This window comes from Trichomycterus rosablanca, chromosome 13, assembly GCF_030014385.1.
Source record: "Trichomycterus rosablanca isolate fTriRos1 chromosome 13, fTriRos1.hap1, whole genome shotgun sequence".
Classification (NCBI taxonomy): Eukaryota; Metazoa; Chordata; class Actinopteri; order Siluriformes; family Trichomycteridae; genus Trichomycterus; species Trichomycterus rosablanca.
This window is the reverse complement of record NC_086000.1, coordinates 23,854,202-23,878,473: the sequence shown is the minus strand read 5'-3', so window position 1 is coordinate 23,878,473 and position 24,272 is coordinate 23,854,202. Positions and strand designations below refer to the sequence as shown.

Genomic DNA, 24,272 nt, shown 5'->3' with positions numbered 1-24,272 from the left:
TGGCTAACTTTTTGAGAATACCACCAGAAAGGTCACTATCAGATCACAGAGCAGTCCTAATTTAGAACAGTAATAGGTGTCTTACTGTAATTGTCATTAGTATCTTCTATGAGGTTTTGAGAATCTATTTTCTATTGTTTGGGCTCTTTAGTTCCAGTACAGAAAAAATGCTTATAATATGTTTTGGTCTAAAAAATTAAACCTTCTCAGAGGAGCATAAACATTGACACCAACTTCATATTAATCCCCCACAACATCTGATAAAATGTGTCTATGTTTATATAGTGTACTGTATATGTAACAATGCACCACTACAGTATAAAACTGTAACAGTGTTGTCAGATACTGTATCTATATTAACAAGCCACCCGTGTCTGCAATACAAACAGTCCTACATTCAGTGCAAATATACATTATAAACATTTCATTCACATACAGTGGGTAAGAGCTATTAGAGTTATACTTATATAGTACAATATACAGCTATACAATGCCTGCCCTTTTAACTCTAACTCCATCTTCTGCATGAGTGCTCTTGCTTTGCACCTTCTGAAAACATTAAACGTACACTAATCTATTTACTAACTGCCCTTAAATGTTTGATTAAGAGCACTATAAGAAACATATAATTATTAAAGCTGAAATAAAATACTAATATAGAAAACTTATAAAAAGCATTTCAACAGCATAATTATAATCTGTCACTAATTAAAACATAGTAGCAGACAGTACTAATGTCTGCACTAGGGGTGTAGTTAATTTTTCCAAAACCAAGAATATATTATATTAAGGGGCAGATTCAACAATACATATTAAATTGTAATGATATTACATAAAAAATGATATAACCAACACAACAGTTTAGGAAGAGTTGCTGTGGAAGGATAAAATTTTCACTGTCTCCTATCATCAGTCTTTTTTCTCATCTTCCATATCATCCTCAGACTGCGCTCCTTTATGGCTGAGTTTTTCCAGCGTACTGGACATAGGCAGAGACTCCTGATCGCTCCCGTCACTCTTTCTCTTGGTGGTTTCATGCACAAACTCCTGAATCTCCACCGGCAGCCGTCGAAACTTATCCTGATACTCCTGATCCAGTTCATTCTGCAGCTGGTAACAGATTGCATCATTTATTACTGACTGAATACACAGACTGTGTTAATGCTCCAGCACTGAAAATGCCAGTGGCCTTTCTCAGCACTCGACCTAACATTTAGGCAATAAAGCATAAATCGATATGATCTCTCTCGAGCTGACATCCTTAATCACAATCTTTACAATCTGTTAAAGGTTACAATAAAAGTGTCAAGGAGACACAGACATACCGTTTGTTTATTTATTTATTTTTAATAAAGTTTGTCCGATTAAACTATTATTTAGTTTTAATGAATTTAGGTAAATAAAAAACTGCTACTGCGTCTTTTTGAAAATGAGTAATGTGATAAATACATTATTGTTGAAATGCTACGACAGTGAACCACGGAAACCCATCTGTTGGCCTACAAGAGCTGCTGCTGACTGAGATGAAGACAGAAATGCACCACAAGTGATTCAAAGTCAAGTTTTTATCCAAGCAGCAGCAAGAAAAAAAATTAGTTTGTTAATAAACCATGCATTTAAATTTGATGGAAATACAAAATCCCAAAATACTCAATTTTAAAAACTTTTCCTCCCAATCTAGTCGTATCCAATTACCCGATTGCATTATGCTTCCTCTCTACTGATGCTGATCCTCACTGCTGATTGAGGTGAGAGAGACTGACACACGCCCCCTCTGACACGTGTGCTGTACCCGACTGTATTTTTTCACCTGCACGAGGTGAGTTCATATGTGGATCAGCTTTGTGTACAAAGAGCCACACCCTGTCCACATTATTCCTCGACTCTGTCTAGATGCCATCAATCAGCCAGCAGAGGTTGTAATTGCACCAGTTATGAGGTAACCTGACTGAATGTTTTTGGACTGTGGGAGGAAACCGGAGCTCCCGGAGGAAACCCACGCAGAACATGCAAACTCAGCACAGAAAGGACCCAGACCGCCGCACCTGGGGATCGAACCCAGGACCTTTGTGCTGTGGGGCGACGGTGCTATCCACCGAGCCACCTTGCCGCCCCAATATTAACAAATGTACAAAATCTATCAAATTCGTAACAGCAGTTTGGAGAAGGCCTTTTCAGTTTTAAGCATAAATGTGCCCTGTACACAAAGCAAAGACAAGTTGACCCTGACCTGAAATTTACTAAACATCTTTGGAATTAACTGGAACGTTAACTGCAGGGAAAGCCTTGTTTTCCAAAATCAGAGCCAGGCACAAATTCTTACAGTCACATTTTAAAAAACTGTTGCAGTGGAGGCAACGAGGGTGTGAAGGGTTGGGGCAACTTAATTTTTATATTATTGGAATGCAATGTTCAATAAGCTTGTGGTCATGCATTCACATACTTTTGGCCATGTGGTTTATATGTGTGATGCTGTTATTAGACACATTTATTTTGTTTGCTCTTTTTGAAAGATTTTATTGGCATGTTTATAAACATGATTTTTTTGTTTATTCTGTCTACTGCTGTAAAAAATGAGTAATAAATAAAACTTAAAATTCCATGGGAGATGAATGGTACTTGATTTGAATAACCCACAGTGGCTGTGAAATATGCACAGTTTGCAGAGGCATGATGCAACAAAAGCCGTTGATATTGTAACAGTACATAAAACCACTGTACTGTCTACAAACTCACACTCTCCCAGTTAAAATTGTGTTTACAGTTTCTGTCAGACTTAAAGCTGACAAAGATTTACCTCCTGAAGCAGCCCGATAAATTCTTTTATGAAAATAACAGTATCTTTAGTAATTGTTTTCATCTATGTCACATTAATAAGCAGTGTTTAAACACATGATACTCTTTAAACCTTTTGAGAAGTCATCTTAAACACATTAAGAAGCAGAACTTTTCCTTCTTTGAATTGAATTGAACCACCATTGCCAAGTTGCCACTGCTGAGCCATTGAGTAAGACCCTTAACTCCAAATTGTTTGCATTGTATTTATAGATAATGTAACAAGGTTATAGATAAATGTAACGAGAATTTATAGATAATGTAAGGGGGGTCTCAATTCAGTGGCGTAACTACAGGGGGGGCAGGTGCACTGGGGCACATGGCAGGGGGGGGCCCTCCACAACTTGAACTCAACCACCCACCTCACTGCCCTCCCATTGGCTGCACCTATTATGCATGTTTTATGGCAAGCCAAACAGGAAATATATAGCAAACACTGATATATATATGGAATGGGGGGGGGGGACTTCTTGTTTTTGCACTGGGGCCCATGAGCTCCTAGTTACGTCAATTCCTAACTAAGATTAAGAGAAGAGAAAAGCCCAAGGTGGGACCCACGACAGTGGTCAACCAACCAGCTACAGTCAACTGACACGTGAGTCGAGATGCCGGATGCTTGTTTAAGTTTAAGAAAGGAATCGACTCGCGACTCCGATTCAGCTGAAGAATCAATTCGCGAGAGGATTCATTTTACTACAAGCGCCGGAATGCTTAGAAGTGCTACTTTACATTGAATAAATAAACACGAAGAGTACTCTTCTTTAACAAAGTAAGGCGCGAGTGACCACACACCAGCCAACTACCTTACCGACTGTGGTTGACTCAGCACAGAGTAACGCTCTGGCCTTCCTTATTAGCGCTAATCAGCACTAGGGCTTTTGGGAACTGTAGTCCACTTGCCATTGGAACGGGACGATCTACCTCTTCTGCTGCAAGAAACGCTGGCGAAAGGTAATCGACCTGTTACAGATAAGTGGCATGGGAAAAAAGCATCTGCTCATGGGACCCAGCGCAAAAAATTTTTTATATTGAGTTTCATTATATATAGATCAAGTTTCATTATATATATATACAGTGTATCACAAAAGTGAGTACACCCCTCACATTTCTGCAGATATTTAAGTATATCTTTTCATGGGACAACACTGACAAAATGACACTTTGACACAATGAAAAGTAGTCTGTGTGCAGCTTATATAACAGTGTAAATTTATTCTTCCCTCAAAATAACTCAATATACAGCCATTAATGTCTAAACCACCGGCAACAAAAGTGAGTACACCCCTTAGTGAAAGTTCCTGAAGTGTCAATATTTTGTGTGGCCACCATTATTTCCCAGAACTGCCTTAACTCTCCTGGGCATGGAGTTTACCAGAGCTTCACAGGTTGCCACTGGAATGCTTTTCCACTCCTCCATGACGACATCACGGAGCTGGCGGATATTCGAGACTTTGCGCTCCTCCACCTTCCGCTTGAGGATGCCCCAAAGATGTTCTATTGGGTTTAGGTCTGGAGACATGCTTGGCCAGTCCATCACCTTTACCCTCAGCCTCTTCAATAAAGCAGTGGTCGTCTTAGAGGTGTGTTTGGGGTCATTATCATGCTGGAACACTGCCCTGCGACCCAGTTTCCGGAGGGAGGGGATCATGCTCTGCTTCAGTATTTCACAGTACATATTGGAGTTCATGTGTCCCTCAATGAAATGTAACTCCCCAACACCTGCTGCACTCATGCAGCCCCAGACCATGGCATTCCCACCACCATGCTTGACTGTAGGCATGACACACTTATCTTTGTACTCCTCACCTGATTGCCGCCACACATGCTTGAGACCATCTGAACCAAACAAATTAATCTTGGTCTCATCAGACCATAGGACATGGTTCCAGTAATCCATGTCCTTTGTTGACATGTCTTCAGCAAACTTTTTGCAGGCTTTCTTGTGTAGAGACTTCAGAAGAGGCTTCCTTCTGGGGTGACAGCCATGCAGACCAATTTGATGTAGTGTGCGGCGTATGGTCTGAGCACTGACAGGCTGACCCCCCACCTTTTCAATCTCTGCAGCAATGCTGACAGCACTCCTGCGCCTATCTTTCAAAGACAGCAGTTGGATGTGATGCTGAGCACGTGCACTCAGCTTCTTTGGACGACCAACGCGAGGTCTGTTCTGAGTGGACCCTGCTCTTTTAAAACGCTGGATGATCTTGGCCACTGTGCTGCAGCTCAGTTTCAGGGTGTTGGCAATCTTCTTGTAGCCTTGGCCATCTTCATGTAGCGCAACAATTCGTCTTTTAAGATCCTCAGAGAGTTCTTTGCCATGAGGTGCCATGTTGGAACTTTCATTGACCAGTATGAGAGAGTGTGAGAGCTGTACTACTAAATTGAACACACCTGCTCCCTATGCACACCTGAGACCTAGTAACACTAACAAGTCACATGACATTTTGGAGGGAAAATGACAAGCAGTGCTCAATTTGGACATTTAGGGGTGTAGTCTCTTAGGGGTGTACTCACTTTTGTTGCCGGTGGTTTAGACATTAATGGCTGTATATTGAGTTATTTTGAGGGAAGAATAAATTTACACTGTTATATAAGCTGCACACAGACTACTTTTCATTGTGTCAAAGTGTCATTTTGTCAGTGTTGTCCCATGAAAAGATATACTTAAATATCTGCAGAAATGTGAGGGGTGTACTCACTTTTGTGATACACTGTATACAGTATATATATACTGTATATATATATATATGTATATATCAGTTTTCATTCCATGTATATCGAGTTTCGTTTTATGTATATCAGTTTCATTCCATATATATCAGTTTCATTCCATATATATCAGTGTTTGCTATATATTTCCTGTTTGGCTTATATATATACTGTATATATATATATATATATATATATATATATATATATATATATATATACATATATATATATATATATATATATATATACTGATCAGCCATAACATTAAAACCACCTCCTTGTTTCTACACTCACTGTCCATTTTATCAGCTCCACTTACCATAAAGGAGCACTTACAGTTTACAATTACTGACTGTAGTCCATCTGTTTCTCCACATACTTTTTTAACCTGCTTTTACTGTTCTTCAATGGTCAGGACCCCCACAGGACCACCACAAAGCAGGTATTATTTAGGTGGTGGATCATTCTCAGCACTGCAGTGTGCTGTATGCTGATAGCTGATCAGAATGAATTAAAGGTACTAACTCATGCGGCCTGCCTTGCGCTCAGCAAAATCATCTACAAAATATTCAAGTCCAAATTCCTGGCTCTGGCGGTGGGGGGGTTGAGTTCATGTCGTTGGCCCCAGTGCTCCTGCCCCCCCCCCGTAGTTACGCCCCTGGTTAAATGTATTACTATGAATTTAAAATGATGGACATACCTTGGGTTTCTCATCAGTAATTTGTTGAAGAATGTTCTTATGGGACTCCACAAGCTTTTCATGTCTTTTGGTCTGAGCATCTTCTAACTGGTTAAACGATACAAACAACAACAAGAACCACATGAGTTTAAAACCGCAATCCAAATTGCTTCAGGGTAAAATAATATCACTTACTCTTTTAATATGCTGCACCACTTCATTCACATACGACCTGTTGATCTCCATTTTCTCCCTGGAAGCACAGACAGTTGGTTCATTTAATCAAATACAGTTTGAAGCATCTATTGACTTCCTCTGACAGCACACACACAAATAATGTTGCTGATACCAGACCACATTATTTAAACTGCAGTGCATTACTCTGATTAATATTGATAAACGATGATGCCTGACTCAGCTGGCATGGGCAAAAAAATCCTTAAAAATGCAGCTATCAATAATTTAAATAATAGGATGCTTGGGTTGCACAGCAGTCTAATATTCTAGTGAGTGTCATAGGCATGGTTGGGCACTTAACATACACACGTATTTATGTATATAGGAAGACAAAAAAAAGAAAGAAATATAAACATAAATAGCTACACAGTAATGCAAGCACATCTGATTAATATTGTACAACCCGCTGCCTAACAGCTTAAATCAGCAAAAAACATAAAACGATTACAAATCAGTTGTTTCCTGATGAGAATCTTTGCATTTGAATAATTTATTAAGTATAATGGGATAATAATCACAACTGTGACTGCTCTAAAATATTGAATCTAAAGGATTATTTGGTATTTCACTGCCATCTACAGGATTCTTGCTGATTTGTAAGCTGTAATTCGTACAGTGTGTTTCTTAGGAAGGTTTTAAAAGGGTAATTTAAACAAACTCAAACAAATATTTACATTAGCTTAATAGCTATTAAAATAGTCTATTTTGATTTTCGACTAACTAGCACAGTAAGAAATAGTAATTTGGTTTAGTAAGAACCCATCATTGATTACTGCTAGCACTTTTGAATCTCACTCACTCAATCACTTTCTTAATCGCTTATCCAATTAGGGTCGCGGGGAAAGGGGTAGGGAGTGCTGGAGCCTATCCCAGCTTTTCAATGGGCACAAGGCACACAGTAACACCCTAGACGGGTTGCCAGTCCATCGCAGGGCAGACACACACACATTCACCAATAGGGCAATTTAGTCTCTCCAATTAATCTGACTGCCTGTTTTTGGACTGTGGGAGGAAACCGGAGCTCCCGGAGGAAACCCACACAGACACGGGGAGAACATGCAAACTCTGCACAGAAAAGGACCCGGACCGCCCCGCCTGGGGATCGAACACAGGATCTTCTTGCTGTAAGGCGACAGAGCTACCCACCGAGCCACCGTGCCGCCCACTGTTGAATATAACATTACTCAAATCATCTGAAATATCATCATAAATGCATCAATCTGTAACAAAGACTTAGCAAATACCATTCAGATCCTTCTGTATGTAACCCAAAGCTCTACTACTCACTCCTCTGTTAGGTGTTTGTCTTTCGATTTGGCTTCATTCAGCTTCTCTTGTCTTTTCTTGTCCATTCTCTTCTTCAGTTCCTTCTTTTCTCTGTTAACATAAGGATATTGATTAAGTATAAGTTATTGTTTGTTTGTTTATTAGGATTTTAACGTCATGTTTTAAACTTTGGTTACATTAATGACAGGAACGGTAGTTACTCATTACACAAGGTTCATTAGTTCGCAAGGTTATATCGAACACACAGTCATGGACAATATTGTATCTCCAATTTACCTCACTTGCATGTCTTTGGACTGTGGGAGGAAACCGTGGGACCCGGAGGAAACCCACACAGACACAGGGAGAACATGCAAACTCAAAGTATAAGTTTAAAAGGTTACAAAGACACAGGTAGTCCACCATTTATTCTTTTAAACTTACTTCTCACATACGTCCTTTAGCTTCTTTGTTTGGTTGCTTTGACTGTCCTCAGCTAGCATGGTTAGTTTTTGCATTAGCTGTGTAATATACAAAAAAGGTCAACAAATAAATCATGTTTGTTTAATGAAAAACAGTCAAATCAAGTACAGATAGATATACTAATGATCATTCAATAAAATTTAAGTGACATATAAGTAGGGTGACCATATTTTGGGTGTCGAATGGGCAAAGTAATTTAATGTAATTGGTGGCACCATGGCAATGTGTATAAAGTACGGCGTTAAATATTTGACAGATGCATCAATAACCATGCAACTATGTTACTGAACTTATTGAACAGCTACTCTTTAACAAGATAACTAACAAATGCATTTATGGTCAGGTAATCTTATTACTTTCAATTCAGCGTTTCAACAATAATAATAACAAATAAAATAATTCATCAGCAGAGCTATTTCGCCAGAATGAGGTGCTATCACAGCGTTGACAATAACCTCTATCTTAGTACGCGCATTTAAAAATGTTTGCACTGTTTTAGAATCAGAAAAAGACTTTTTAACAAGGCAGACATGCAGTCCATAGATCTTTATCAGTTGTGATGCTTTGTGGTGTGAAAAACCCTTTGTTCACCACTAGCTCAGATATAAGAAGTCACTTGGATGAGTGACGAAACGTATCTCTTCAACAAACTTGTGTCCAGATGAACTGATTCAACTTTGTGGATTTGTGTACCTGCATGGGCGGCTCGTTCCTTAGGGCGATCGAGCGACGCACCACCAAAGGGCGAAAGGGAAGAAATTTTTCTATCACATTCAACCAGTGTTAAACTAGCTGTGACTGTTCTGGACAGTCTGTCTTGCCTCTGAATATCGTAGTCCAATCAGCGTCGAGTTGTGTTCCGTACAGTACCGCCTCTTTTGGGCGATTTCAGTCTGATTGAAAATCGCCCTGGATTGCTCTCATAGACTCTCATGTTAAGGCACTTTTTTCGAACTGTAGGCGCTGCAATACAATCTGTATGGGTTCCGGGAGGGCTCGCACTTACGTGCTTGCGTCACACGTAACCTGGTGTAGCGATCTCGTCACCATGACTACCATTACCTCAGATCGGAGCAACTCATACCCCTTTTCCACCGACACGGCACGGAGCCCGTTCCGGTTCCCGAACTTGATTATGAACCGGTTCCGCGTGTTTCCACCGGAAAAAAGAGGTTCCAGACAGCGAACTAGCGGGCCAATCTGGCACCACAGAATACTTGGTTTTTCAGCGTGAACCGTGACGTCCGTCTGTGGGCGCGTCATGTTGTACGGCATAGCGACAGCAACAATGCCGTCAGCTGGTGTCTCGTATGGAGCTTAATGCTGCATTTTTATCTTTTAAACTTCACCTGATTACATTTTGAGCCAGTTTGCCGGTGATATTTTCAAAGCGCCTTTAAAAAGGTGAACTGTGTGATATTACGTGATAAAAGTGACCAGGACAGAACGAACATCGCTTAACGTGAAAAATAAAGCGTGAAGCTTTTTCAACTGCCCGAGCTGCATAAACACACGAGAAGTAAATCCAGCTAAACACAGATACATGTTGTATTTTAGAGTAGATTTGATGTTTATTTCACACAGATGTTTGTTCGTGTTGTGGAAATTTAGCGATGTTTCACCGCTTAAGTCGAGCGCTGAGCAAATCGGCTATTTGTGCCGAGGGTCGCGGTGAAACCGAAGCGCAAAACGCTTCTCACATCAGTGAACTAAAGAAAACAACAACTGCAACAAACACGTCTACGTCTTCTTATCACCGATTGTTATATCAATGCTTTTTACATAAAAACAAACATCTGTAACAGCAGCACAAATGCTCGCACATAATCTACACGCTCCGCCATGATATTACTGCTCTTAACTTTCGTTAAGTAACACCCACCGTTGATGACGCTGCTTAGTTTTCAAAAACTGGTGGAAACGCGCGTCGGTTCTCTACAGAACACCAAGGTTCAGAGAAACCTGAACAGAACCGGTTCAAGAACCATGTTTTTTTTTGGTGGAAAAGGGGTATCAGGGGCATAACTACAGGGGGGGCAGGTGCACTGGGGCCCATGGCAGGGGGGGGCCCCGCCACGACATGAACTCACTTCACTTTAATTTAATTTCACCTACCTTTAATTCATTCTGATCAGCTATCAGCATGCAGCATATATACTATATATATATATATATATATATATATATATATATATATATATATATATGAAATTTGTTGAGGGGGCCCCAATTTATTTTTTGCACTGGGGCCCATGAGCTCCTAGTTACGCCACTGGAGCAACTCCAGCGTGTCATTAAGGGAAATGCCATTCAGTCCTCGTAGTAATCAGGATAAATTAGCAACTAAAGAATTAGGGCCACCCGGACCAAATTTAAACATTAAGCCAGTATCTACAAAGGAGGGAAAATCATATAAGTTACAAGTAAATTACAAGTAAGTAATGTCATTTTTAAATTGTGAATTGTGATTGCACTTATTGTATCTCCCCAATCGTTTAATTGTACTTCTTTATTCATTGCACATCAGCCCCGATGCCAATCTTTATTCTGGATCTGCTGCACCTAAAATAAAATGCTATCTGATGAAGACTGAATTAAATCGTTAGTGTGAAGGCTTTACTTCATTTTATGATTAATGGTAAAGCTGGTCTCTCTCCATATTCAAAGTTATTTGTGAGGGCAAACTGACAGATGACTTAAGATGTTAATTATTTAAGCTTTAATTTACCCATTGAACGGGTCACCTTGGCCATCATCGCAACAATTGCTCCCGAGAGATTTGGCAGGAGCCGCCACTGTGTACCTGGATTGTTGAGCATGCATCAAGAGACCCTTTATAGGGGTTTTTCTGTAGTTGGTCTGTGAATTTTAATTTGTGCTTGGGCATTTTTCTAAGAGAAGTGCGAGAAGGTGGGATATAAAGAGAAAGGTGAAATCATCGAAAGAACACACATCATTTTAGGTGATTTTGAAATCCCGGCCGGATGCATCTTTTAGGTCCAAAAAAGGACATGTCCGGGAAGAGGATGTATGGTCACCCTAATACAGATGTTTGTTTATTCATTTAATAGGATTTTAATGTAATGTTTTACACACTTTGGTTACATTCATGACAGAAATGGTAGTTACTCAATACACAAGATTCATCAGTTCACAAGTTTATTTTTAAGTTTAGTTTAGTTTATAGTTTAAGTCATGGACAATTTAGTATCTCCAATTCACCTCACTTGCATGTCTTTGGACTGTGGGAGGAAACAGGAGCTCCCAACCCACATAGAAATGGGGAGAACATGCAAACTCCACACAGAAAATACCCAGACCACCCCGCCTGGGGATCAAACCCAGGACCTTCTTGCTGTGAGATGACAGTGCTACCCACTGAGCCTTCGTGCCACCCAATATAAATGTTAGTAGACATAAAAACATGCAGGCTGATTTTACTAACTAGCTCCTCAGATGATTGCATCGATTACATTAGCAAAACTGTGCTGAAACATCTGTCTGTTTTGTGTTTGCTTTGTGTGTCTCCACCTACAGAGTGAAATACAGGCTGGTGTCAAAGCAAATCATTTCTGTTAAAGTCCAGTAACTTAAATTGTTTTGTTAAATGCCCATTCTACCTGTTTGATATGTTCCTTCTTCAGGTACTTCTCACTGTAGTACTGTTCTTGCCGCAGGTTCAGTAGCTGCTGCTGCTGCTGTTCTTTCAGCTCGGCCAGTTTCTGTCCACTTTCCTGGTCCAAAGTTGCAAGCTCCTGCTCAAAAAACGAAGCACCATGCTCTGGACTAGAGGACAGACACCTGAGGAACAGAGATCATTCTAAACTCAATCTTTCTGTTATTAATTAAAAAATAGCTAAAGTGTATGATCTGTTTCACACTTTTGTGAGATGGTAGCGGGACCAGAGGAAGCAGACCTACCTCTTCTTACCCTCTCTTTTGGCAGATTTCTGAAGCACAGCTCTTCTGCGAAGATAGTCGTGCTGGAACTCGTTGTATTTGGCTGTGTGTTCCTTGATCAGTTCTGTGGTTTTCTTGTGATGTTTCTTTACCAGGTCTTTCATTTCTTTATAGTGTCTCCTCTGCTCTCTGACAAACACTTTCTGCTGCTTCAGCTCCTCTAATGTCTGGGCTTCTACCTCTTAAAGAGTACAAAGCTAACAAGACTTAGATTACTGACTTTAAGAAAGTACATATTACATTTAAGTTATTAAAGATAAATTGTGTTTTTATGTCTGGACTAAAAAACTTCACCTTATAATTCTACAGCATGTGATAATGTCAAGTTTGCTTGACCATGTACAGCTAATTCTGTATCATGGTAGCTCAGTTGTTTTGGCCGTATTTGGATTGCGTTTGACCATGCAGTCAAACTAGCCCTTCTATGGGCACTTGGGTTGAGCAGCAGTAAAACACGATAGCCCACCAGTGCTGAAATTTCAAGTTCGAATCTCAGCTCGCTATCGACTGGCCGGGTGCCTACATGCAAACATGACTGACTAATGTCTGCCGCAGAGATGATTGGCTAACGTCTGATATCTCATCACTGCTGCAATCCCAGCCTCTGCTGGCTGGTCAGTGGTGTCCGCACAGGGCCAGGGAATAATAGAGATCCTGCTTTGTGCTGGTAAAAATAAGTGGTTGGCAACCTCACATGTGTCGGAGGGGTTGTGTGGGGGGGTTGGGTAGGGGACAACAGCAGTAGAGGAGATGCAACTGGGTAATTAGATATGACTAATTTGACTAATAATTTGACTAATATGACTAATCCTTTGGTCACACATATGCAGTGCAACAACATATGTTGTGAATTATAACAAGGAATTAGAAGCCATGTCACTATATTGAATGACATCATAAACCAAAGGTAAGTGTATAAGTACTATATATTTTCTGGCATACACTTAGAAACCCCAAATAAAGCTTGCTGTGTAATGTTCCCCCAGCTTCTAATTCATTTGTTGTTGTTTTTTAGATTATTAATTCATTTTTTTTTTTTTAGATAATAGATTAGAGTATATCTTACTATCTACACATTTTCTTTACCACAGGATTACTAGTGTGTTCTTTCCTTTTCTCTGTGCAGTCAAACTAGCTGTATTTATGTGGGTACAGAAAGGTCACCAGCTGTAGTCATTCAAATAAAAATAACTACAATTGAAAAGATTCTACTAGTAAGCTAAATGACATTATACAACTTTTAACACCACTAAATTATTTATTTTAAGAGGTAAAAACTGTTACTAAGTACAGGCAGTTACTGACCAGTAAGGACACTGTGAATAAGGTCTTCAGTCTTGACAGCAGGTTTAGCTGATCCTGAAACATAGTACTCTCTTTAGTTTTTCATGAACTGCGGTATTTTGAAATGATTATTTATACTCTTACCTGTAGATTGGGGCTGTGTGTTGAGCTGTGATGCTGGTTTTGGTGTTGCACTCAGAGCGTGACTCAGACCATTCTCCACAGGAGCAGGTTTAGGCTCATGTTTGGACTCTGAAGCCTGCTCAGCTCCAGAGTCAGTCTAATAAACAAGAGTGGATTAAATGTGATGCGATCTATCTATCTATCTATCTATCTATCTATCTATCTATCTATCTATCTATCTATCTATCTATCTATCTATCTATCTATCTATCTATCTATCTATCTATCTATCTATCTATCTATCTAATCCATCCATCCATCCATCCATCCATCCATCCATCCATCCATCTCTAATTAAGTGTTGCCAGTCCACCTGCTGACTTTTTAAGAAGCAAAAACAGACTAAGCACCCAGAGAAAACTCTTTGGGATGCTCTCTAACTACAAATTGTGACATTATCACAGTTCATACCTGTGCTCTTCACACAACTGTGAGAAACACTTTTAGTTGTGTTACTCTGTAGTTCAACAGAATAAAATTTAAATGAGTGGTAAATCATTAAATAAATTCATAGCAGGGTTATACTTGGGCTCTACTGTGCAATACATGCAATAATCCCACAGTCATGCCATTCTGTTCTTTCACTGATGATATAGAGTTGAAATGAACTCTTCAGGTTAAAAGGAAATGAATGCAGACAGAAGCACTCCTCACCTCTTTGGCATCTTTTTCCTCCTCCTCTTCTTCTAATGTCAGAGCAGCCAGCTGCTTGGATCTCTGCTCCATTAAGTTGACGTATCTGATTGGGTTGGATAGTGCCTCTATAACATCTGTTCCAACGGGAAATGCACAGTCAGTCGTCACAAACATGGCAAATGTTTTACAGAATGCTGATTCATCATTCTTTAGAAGTGAAAGTGAAGTCTTTAAAAGAAAAAAACCTGGAAATCCTGCCGTTTTGATACTGCAAGCAAGAATCATCACTTTTTTCCTGTGACACCTTTTCTTTAAATATTTTAGTGTTTTTTTGTTTTGTTTTGTCTTCGGTACATTTTCCAATATGTATTTCTTATATCTCTCATCACTCATTCACTCACTCACTACCTCACTCATTCTTTTTCTTTTAACAAGCAATTTAGACCAGCCAATGCACCTTCTGCAATTTTTGGAATGTAAGAAAAAATTATAACCTCTTAAGTAATTGTCCTTAACTGAACAAAATATACAATATCAAGCTCAGTCAGCCTTTCTAATTAGTGAGGTTAGCTCATCAAGCACACAACTAAAGAAGCGGATTGATTGTCACTGCCATACCATCTGTTGAATGGAAAAGCTGTACGCCTGTCATTAATTATTTGTCCTGCTTTAAATTTTAATCTGTCGTGTTCAACTGTAAGCACTATGAGTGTGAAGTTGAAATGTCAGGGAGCAACAACAGCTCAGTCACAAAGCAGTATGCAAAAAGGCTGAAACACCTACTTATGAATCCCAATTTGCCTCTGGAAGCAACATCAGCACTGGAAATTTTCATCTAGAGCTTAACATACTTATATAGTAGATGCACATAAGTCCAATATATTTAATATTTATTAATATTTAAAGCACTATGACATGACATTGGACGTTTGAGTAATCAAAATGCATTTTCCTGTGTAATAAACAATACAGTGGTACCTTGTAACTCAACCTTAACTCGAAATCTTTGAAACTTTTTTTTTTTTTTTTTTTTTTTTCTTCTCCCCCTTTAGTGCATCCAATTGTTCAATTTGCATCATGCTTCCTCTCTGTCTATGCCGAACCCTGCCCTGACAGAAGAGATCGAAGCTAACCCATATCCCCTCCGAAACATGAGCAGCAGCCAGATGCATCTTTGCCACCCGCACATTGATGAGTTTGGCGCCACCTAGCGTTGCATGCGGAGAGACACACCCTAAGGGCACTCTTCCTCATCTCTTGTGCAGGCGCCTCTAATCAGCTGGCAGAGGTCGTAATGGCATTCTGACAGAGAGAGACCCACATCCGGTTCTTTGTCCCACCCCCCAACTGAGCAACCGGCCAATCGTTGCCCATACAGCCACTCAGCTTTGAACCCGGTGAAGCAGAGCTGGATTCGATACTACATACTCAGAATCCAGCCCTGGTTGCAGCGTGTCTTTTTACCACTGCGCCACCTGAGCGGCTGAAATCTTTGAAACTTGACGCACTTGTACCCTTAAACTTTGTACCACTAAACTTGACTTGTTCAGCTTTTTTTAAATTAATTTATTTAATTTAAAATTAACAATGAACTGCCGCTTTGTTCAGCGCTTGGCTTGAGCGGTAATAAGTCATCAAAGCGCACATATGAGACGAATCTGCATTTGTGTTCAATAATCATCAAATTCACTTTGAAAGCGTCTACATGTATCTGTGTTTAGCTGGATTTTTCTCCTGTTTCACTTTTAAACTTGTGTTATAGCTCGGGGTTCTGAGAAATTGTAAGACCTGACTTAATGTATTAAAAGAACGACACAGAAACACTAAACCTCTCTTAATTATTACTGCTTATAAGTTCTCTCCACTAATGGAATTCCTCACTCATTTTAGTATAATAAGTCATGTTAAGCTTTGTGCACCGCCACACTCCATAGCAAACAACGGCACAGCCAGCGCAAAAGTTTTGTCACTTCTTATGTGAATTACTGAACTCGCTAAGGAATACAGTATTCCAAGATCAAGCATCTCCATGATTAGGAAGCAAAATTGTATTTAAGTGTTTTTTTATAATAAATTTGTGTTATTTTTAGTGTCAAAGTGTAAGTGTCAAAAACAACCCCATTATTGTCCATTAGCCCAAAATATATGCAGTTCCACGGGACCACAGAACGCATTAACAGGTTTCCCATGCATCCTTATGAGAAAAAATACCTTCAAACTCAACACCTTTAAAAATTGACGCCAGTCCCAGAACTAACGTCAAGTTTCAAGGTACCACCGTATATGGCAGCCTGACTAAAAAATGTTTTATTTGGACTCCAAAGTAGCAGCTATACAGTTTGGTGGAGAAACAATTAGGATGGTTTTAATTGTTTATTCTTGGCCTCCCAGTTCAAGTGAAATATTTCAACCTAAAGCATACAATAAAATCTATACGACTGTGTATTTCCAACTTTACGGGAAGCAGAAAAATTCTTTAAGCATGAAATGGATTTTTAAGTTTGGTGTAGCATTTCAATGGTCAGCCCAGAGCTTTGACCTTAAGCCCATCACACAACTCTGTATACATTTAAATGCCAGGTGCAAGCTAGGCCTTATCACCCAACATCAGTATTCCAACATTGTAATGCTCTTGTGGCTAAATAAAAGTATTTCTTTACAGTCCTGTTCAAAATGTAGAAGGCTAAACCTTGCTGTTTAGCCTTTGTTATTTTGGCTGTTTTGTTTATCTTTATCCACCCTGCACTTTATATCCACCCTGTATTTTTCCCTGCTGTCTTTCACAAAGGATATCTGCCATGCCATTGACGTCAGCACGACTCCACTGTGGCACTGAGCACACATCACAATGAAAAGTGTAAAACGCTGTTGAAAAGGCTAGAGCGGCTTGGCCCTGTGAGTCCCAGTGGCACAACACTCTTTAAGTAAAGTCACACATGGAATTCCTGCTGGACAAAGCTGTTTTAGTGTGTACCATTGGCCTCTGTCTCACACCCTCAGCTACAGTCTGCACTGCTAATACGTCTGCACCACTAGAACATGTGTACTGCTAAAACTGAGGAATTTCACATACACAAAAGGATATGTGTAATTGTTACATGCTAACTTGACACTATTACACTTACCTGCAAAGGTGTCAGGAACATAATCCTTAACTTCAATATACACAAATATAGCTGGAAGGGTGAGTGATTGGTTCTTCTCATTCCTCAGTCCAATATACCTATAACCTGGAATTAAAAAGCACATATACAGCTCTGTTTATTATATAATCAAGTTTTTGAATGTACTAGCCAAAAATAACATTAACTTAGATAATTAATCAGTTTCATAATGCTATTTTTGTGGTGTGGTCTCTTTATCCCTTGTAAGTAATTATGATCAACTACGTATAACTGATTACCTGGTTACTACTTTGTACCATATTAAAAAGGCTCATTTTAGTGCAATCATTACAAAGTACATAAAGCAGTGTCACTGTCACATAATGATAACAGGTTTACAATTAAATAGGAACATACACTGATCAGCCATAACATTAAAACCACCTCCTTGTTTCTACATTCACTGTTCATTTTATCAGCTCCACTTACCATATAGAAGCACTTTGTAGTTCTACAATTACTGACTGTAGTTTCTCTGCATGCTTTTTGAGCCCCCGTTCACCCTGTACTTCAAGGTTCAGGACCCCCACAGGACCACCACAGAGCAGGTATTATTTAGGTGGTGGATCATTCTCAGCACTGCAGTGACACGGACATGGTGGTGGTGTGTTAGTGTGTGTTGTGCTGGTATGAGTGGATCAGACACAGCAGCGCTGCTGGAGTTTTTAAATACCGTGTCCACTCACTGTCCACTCTATTAGACACTCCTACCTAGTTGGTCCACCTTGTAGATGTAAAGTCAGAGACGATCACTCATCTATTGCTGCTGTTTGAGTTGGTCATCTTCTAGACCTTCGTCAGTGGCCACATAACGCTGCCCATGGGGCGCTGTTGGCTGGATATATTTTTGTTTGGTGGACTATTCTCAGTCCAGCAGTGACAATGAGGTGTTTAAAAAATCCATCAGCGCTGCTGTGTCTTATCCACTCATACCAGCACAACACACACTAACAAACCACCACCATGTCAGTGTCACTGCAGTGCTGAGAATGATCCACCACCCAAATAATACCTGTGCTGTAGTGGTTCTGGGCATTGAAGAACAGCATGAAAGGGGGCTAACAAAGCATGCAGAAAACAGATGGACTACAGTCAGTAATTGTAGAACTACAAAGTGCTTCTATATGGTAAGTGGAGCTGATAAAATGGACAGTGAGTATAGAAACAAGGAGGTGGTTTTAATGTAATGGCTGATCGGTGTACGTCTAACTTTCCACAGTCAAGCAAGCTTTATATTGCTGTTGTATGGTTGTATGGTCCTGTTTTTGTTTGTAATTAAATTATGAACACCCATGTTGATGTAGAGCTTGCTTTACTGTGCACGTTAATGAGGTTTTTTATGCCCCAGTCTTTGCCAATTTTTATGCTAATTTTGGATCTCAAAAAGTGGATGTTTTTAGTCATTGGGGTTGAGAGTGGGGCATAAAGACCCTGTAACAATCCTGCATTAATGCTTAAAATAATGATTTATAATTTAAATATAACACATTGGACAATGTACAGGACAATTGTTAAATTGAATATATAAATAAATGTGACTAGCATTAGTCAGGGTACAGACAGGACTGACATACGCCTTGTGAGTCAACAGGACTGTATGAATTAAATGTCAAGCCTGTGTGTGGGGAAGTGGAAAGGTTTCTCTGTTACATTAGAGTTATTTGCTGTAATAATGCATTTACATCTGTGAATACACAGCTGCAACAAAGTGGTCCACATTATCAGAGTGGTGTGAAACATTTGTGAATTATTATAAAAATATACATTTCTATATAATAGTAGCCAACTTCATTGTTTTTAAGTAGTTAAGGAACTTAAAATCCTGATGGCAATTAAAATACAATTAACAAATAACTGTGCAGTCCATTAATGAGAAATACCTGGTCGAATGGCTGTAACAGGAATTATCCTATGGCCAATGAACTTTCCACCCTCTTCAAATACAGCTATTCTCAGTGAGGCAAGTGTGGGTAGAACCACCTGTCAAAAAAAATAATATATAAATAATAAAAATAAATACATGGTAACCCCCCTCTGAGATAAGCTGGATAAACTCTCTACCTTTTTGAACACGATCGGTTCTTCATCCCACACAGGGTTGATGGCGTTGTTCTGAGACGTCTTTGTTTTAAAAGCTTTCCTCCTCGTGTCCACTGGCAGTCCAAACATGTCGATTTCAACATACACACCCACCTTCTTGTCAGTAAGAAACTGGCCAGATATGATCTAATTGGGGAAAACATTAATTAATGTCAGCAACAACTACTACAGCAACAAAAAGCAGTCTCATAATGAATTGTGCCGGTTGTTGTTACTAGTTTTTGTGTAACTGGCACATTGTTACATAAAAGTACACAAATGCATTGAAATGTTAAAACATTCACTATATGGCCAAGACTATGTGGACACTGTAGTATCTATGCCTCCCACAATAATTCATTAATCCAGTTTATATAACCATTAAGATATTAAAAACAGCATTCTAGAAGAATCTAAGTATCTAGATTGCTATGGAAAAGACAATTGCAGCAGCAATGAGGAAGCCTTGCTCAACCATTTCCCACCCCTACAGACACAGCTTATCATGTCTGTGTAAGTGCCCAGTCAGTTCATAGCATAGCTGAGAATTTAGCTCAGAAGCATTAGAACGTTGCACCACCCGAGTCAACTGTATATGTTTTGCATCACTGGAATTAGGCTTGGCATAAGATGAGTGTACTTGTCCAGTAATCATGGATGAAATCTTGGCTCTAAGTCTCTGATTCTAGCGGAAACAGGACTAGAGTTTAGTTACATGGTAACTCATGTCAGCCTGGGCTTCTGTTAAATCTGCTTTTCTGTGGAGGTATAAATCAAGGCTAGTACCATAAAAAAAGACCAATCAGGGATAACATTATGACCACCTCCTTGTTTCTACACTCACTGTCCATTTTATCAGCTCCACTTACCATATAGAAGCACTTTGTAGTTCTACAATTACTGACTGCAGTCCATCTGTTTCTCTGCATGCTTTGTTAGACCCCTTTCATGCTGTTCTTCAATGGTCACGACCACTACAGAGTAGGTATTATTTGGGTGGTGGACTATTCTCAGCACTGCAGTGACACTGACATGGTGGTGGTGTGTTAGTGTGTGTTGTGCTGGTATGAGTGGATAAGACATAGCAATGCTGATGGAGTTTTTAAACACCTCACTGTCACTGCTGAACTGAGAATAGTCCACCAACCAAAAATATCCAGTCAACAGCGCCCTGTGAGCAGCGTCCTGTGACAACTGATGGAGGTCTAGAAGATGACCAACTTAAACAGCAGCAATAGATGAGCAATCGTCTCTGACTTTATATCTACAAGGTGGACCAACTAGGTAGGAGTGTCTAAAAGAAGGGACAGTGAGTGGACACGATATTTTAAAAACTCCAGCAGCGCTGCTGTGTCTGATCCACTCATACCAGCACAACACACACTAACACACCACCACCATGTCATTGTCACTGCAGTGCTGAGAATGATCCACCACCTAAATAATACCTGCTCTGTAGTGGTCCTGACCATTGAAGAACAGGGTGAAAGCAGGCTAAAAAGGTATGTAGAGAAACAGATGGACTACAGTTAGTAATTGTAGAACTACAAAGTGCTCCTATATGGTAAGTGGAGCTGATAAAATGGACAGTGAGTGTAGAAACAAGGAGGTGGTTTTAATGTTATGGCTGATCGGTGTATACCATAAGTACTGTATAATAAATGTCCTGTAATGTTCTTAGATTTAGATGCATACAGGAAAATGTTAGATTATTTTAGATGTTATTTAACACAATCTAGTCTAGTAGTCACTTAAACTAATTCCCCAGGTCATTGTTTCACTGAAGAGAGGTTGGAGGTAATTAAGTAACCAGTAAGGCAATAACATTTGCATAAAGAGTGAAGTCAGTCTACAGGTCACTAACCTTTATTGATAAGGTATTGGCCACAATGCCATCCACAGTGCTCTCTGTAAAAGGGTCAAAGTGCTTATCTGGACGTCTCATGAACTCAGGCTTTAGTCTGTAGCCACTCTTCCCATTATATTCATACATGCCTAAATTCAGCTGCATGAAAAGGTCTGAAAAAAAGAAAGAAAAAAAGCAATTATATATTTTTAATATAAACATTAACTGTCATGAGATGATGTTTTATATTCATAAGGTAATTACAAATTTGCACATTTACCAATTGTCTGAAAGTTTAGTGCCACCAGTTGGCAGCCAGCATTCCAGAACACCTGAGGCATGTAGTTGGATGAGTCCACTCGAGTTCCCTTGGGGTAGATTCTGCTCAGCTGAAGTTTGTTGTATCTTACATTATTGTGTTAAGTCAAAAGTTTTCAAAGACCTGTACAGACTAAGAAAAACTCAATGGTCAGAAATAGGTGGACATTAATTACTGAGGTTAGGTACACTCCTTACTAATAAGTATATAAAAAATATCGACAGAAAATGTTTTTTATGCTTTCAACTTCGTGGCACGGTGGCTTGGTGGGTAGTTTGCATGTTTTCCCCGTCTGCGTGGGTTTCCTCCGGGAGCTCCAGTTTCCTCCCACAGTCCAAAAACATGCAGTCAGGTTAATTGGAGACCCTGAATTGCCCTATAGGTGAATGGGTATGTGTGTGTGTGTGTGTGTGTGTGTGTGTGTGTGTGTGTGTGTCTGCCCTGCGATGGACTGGTGCACCGTCCAGGGTGTTACTGTGTGCCTTTTCTCTTTCCTGCCCCATGCAAGGGCAGTTGTAGCCTGGCAGGTAAGGTACTGGACTAATAAACAGAAGGTTGCTGGTTCAAAAAACCCAACACTGCCAGGTTGCCACTGCTGGGCGCTTGAGCAAGGCCCTTAACCCTCAATCGCTAAGACAATATACTCTCACTGTACTGTAAGTCACTTTGGACAAAAGTTTCTTTTAAATGATGAAAACATAAATGCACAATGTGAGAATAATAAAGACATTTTTTGGGTTCAGTATGTTTGGTGTGAAGGAACTTTGGTAGCTTGCATAAAGCCCTTACCTCCAGCTACTAAACACCCAAAGAAGAAAACTGAACATTAATTGCAGGTCAAACCTTTTTGTCCAGCATGACCTCACAAATGCTCTTAACTCAGGGCACAAATACCTCCAGATTCCTACGAATTCCTGAAGCCTTCTCACAGTAGAGTAGGCAGTGACATCCCCTTACACTATGGGTGCCAACACTATACTTATGACCATGGGGTGGCACGGTGTCTAAGTGAGCAGCACTGTCGCCTCACAGCAAGAAGGTCCTGGGCTCGATCCCCAGGTGGGGCGGTCCGGGTCCTTTCTGTGTGGAGTCTGCATGTTCTCCCCGTGTCTGAGTGGGTTTCCTCCGGGCGCTCTGGTTTCCTCCCACAGTCCAAAGACATGCAAGTGAGGTGAACTGCAGATACAAAATTGTTCATGACTGTGTTTGATATAACCTTGTGAACTGATGAATCTTGAGTAATGAGTAACTACCATTTCTGTCATGAAAGTAACCAAAGTGGAAAACATGACATTAAAATCCAAACAAACAAACTTATGCCTATGGTTTTGAAATGGGATGTCCAACAAGCTCACAGTTTTGCATCAACATAATGGCCATATAGTGTGTTTCACAAACTACTAAAAATAGGGCTTCCATGAATTAAATACTGCTGGAACACTAACAGTATTGACAATCAAACCACCTTTATCTAACCATAGTCTTAAAGGCTTGCTTTCAAGAAAGACGTCCAAAACTGGTGCTTTAAGGTCTGTTACTGATAAAAGTAGGATTAGGGGATTTTTGCACAGCAGCCTCTATATTACAATGTATTTCTTGACAGTGGACTAAATACACTAATGCATTCACATCCAAGGCAGAACCTTTTGTGTGATTCTTGGATTATATCTGACTATCCAGACAAATTTCCTACCATCATAAGGTGCCAGTTTGGGTTTTCTTTCCAAACTTGGCAAAGAGACTAGTGTTCCAATTAGTCAAACTGTAACCTTTAAAAAGAAAGTTTAACTAATAATTGAGAATTATATTTTAACCGGTTTCAGATCATCTACTGTGTTCTTTGACCACGTTACTGAACTACACTGTTAAAGTGCAGTTATGAATAGAAAGGATACTCTACAAACTCCACAGGAGACTTAGTGAGTTGCTCCAGAGCCTTGGTTTCCACAAATGATGACATCTGATAACTGCGGTTCACCTCTAAAAGAAGAAAGATAGACACAGTGTTATCAAAGCAAAACATGATGTAGACAAAATAAAGAAATTAAAGTCATGTATTTCTGCTCACTTTTTGAAGTCTCGAATGAGTGGAACTTTGTGGGCTGGATGTAATTAACTAAAGTGGACATTTCCTCAGTAGCAAAGGCTTCAGATCCTGCTGTGCCCTGGTCACAATGCATACACACACATATATCAGTGGCTTTATGTATTTGGACCTGCACAACAAAAATAAATCAATCCACTTACTTCATCCATTGACTTCTTGCAGTCATCATCATAGTCGTCTTCATCTTCGTCATCATCTGCTTCCACCTCTGCTGAAGCTACATAATTAAACATAGAAATAACAGAAAAATAATTTTTTTTATATAATTTGATTCCCAGTGGACACTCAGTAATAGAGCTGTAATCTGTTTAATGCAGCATCACAGACAGAAATCAATAGGAGACCACCTTGTTTAAGTCAAATTCAAAATACAAAGCCCTAGATCACACATACACATACATAAACACATAGATTGAAGTCATTTAAATCCTCAGCACGGTGACTAAGTGGGTAGCACTGTAGCCTCACAGCAAGAAGGTCCT

General features: G+C 39.7%; 1 protein-coding gene across 1 annotated transcript in view; it reads right to left on the bottom strand.

Moving 5' to 3' along the window:
• Nucleotides 1-905: 905 nt before the first annotated feature.
• LOC134325755 (1-phosphatidylinositol 4,5-bisphosphate phosphodiesterase beta-1-like) overlaps nucleotides 906-24,272 on the bottom strand; it is a 123,518-nt gene continuing 100,151 nt past the window's right edge. The window contains exons 15-32 of the mRNA XM_063007993.1: nucleotides 23,931-23,986; nucleotides 23,752-23,848; nucleotides 23,579-23,663; nucleotides 21,645-21,769; nucleotides 21,383-21,537; nucleotides 19,501-19,665; nucleotides 19,320-19,419; nucleotides 17,401-17,505; nucleotides 14,294-14,409; nucleotides 13,601-13,736; nucleotides 13,478-13,531; nucleotides 12,134-12,353; nucleotides 11,833-12,013; nucleotides 8,174-8,250; nucleotides 7,751-7,840; nucleotides 6,422-6,479; nucleotides 6,248-6,334; nucleotides 906-1,110 (exon numbers count right to left, since the gene is read on the bottom strand). Coding sequence (XP_062864063.1) covers nucleotides 910-1,110; nucleotides 6,248-6,334; nucleotides 6,422-6,479; nucleotides 7,751-7,840; nucleotides 8,174-8,250; nucleotides 11,833-12,013; nucleotides 12,134-12,353; nucleotides 13,478-13,531; nucleotides 13,601-13,736; nucleotides 14,294-14,409; nucleotides 17,401-17,505; nucleotides 19,320-19,419; nucleotides 19,501-19,665; nucleotides 21,383-21,537; nucleotides 21,645-21,769; nucleotides 23,579-23,663; nucleotides 23,752-23,848; nucleotides 23,931-23,986 — 2,108 coding nt within the window. The 3' untranslated portion in view covers nucleotides 906-909. The remainder of the gene's footprint in view (nucleotides 1,111-6,247; nucleotides 6,335-6,421; nucleotides 6,480-7,750; nucleotides 7,841-8,173; nucleotides 8,251-11,832; nucleotides 12,014-12,133; nucleotides 12,354-13,477; nucleotides 13,532-13,600; nucleotides 13,737-14,293; nucleotides 14,410-17,400; nucleotides 17,506-19,319; nucleotides 19,420-19,500; nucleotides 19,666-21,382; nucleotides 21,538-21,644; nucleotides 21,770-23,578; nucleotides 23,664-23,751; nucleotides 23,849-23,930; nucleotides 23,987-24,272) is intronic.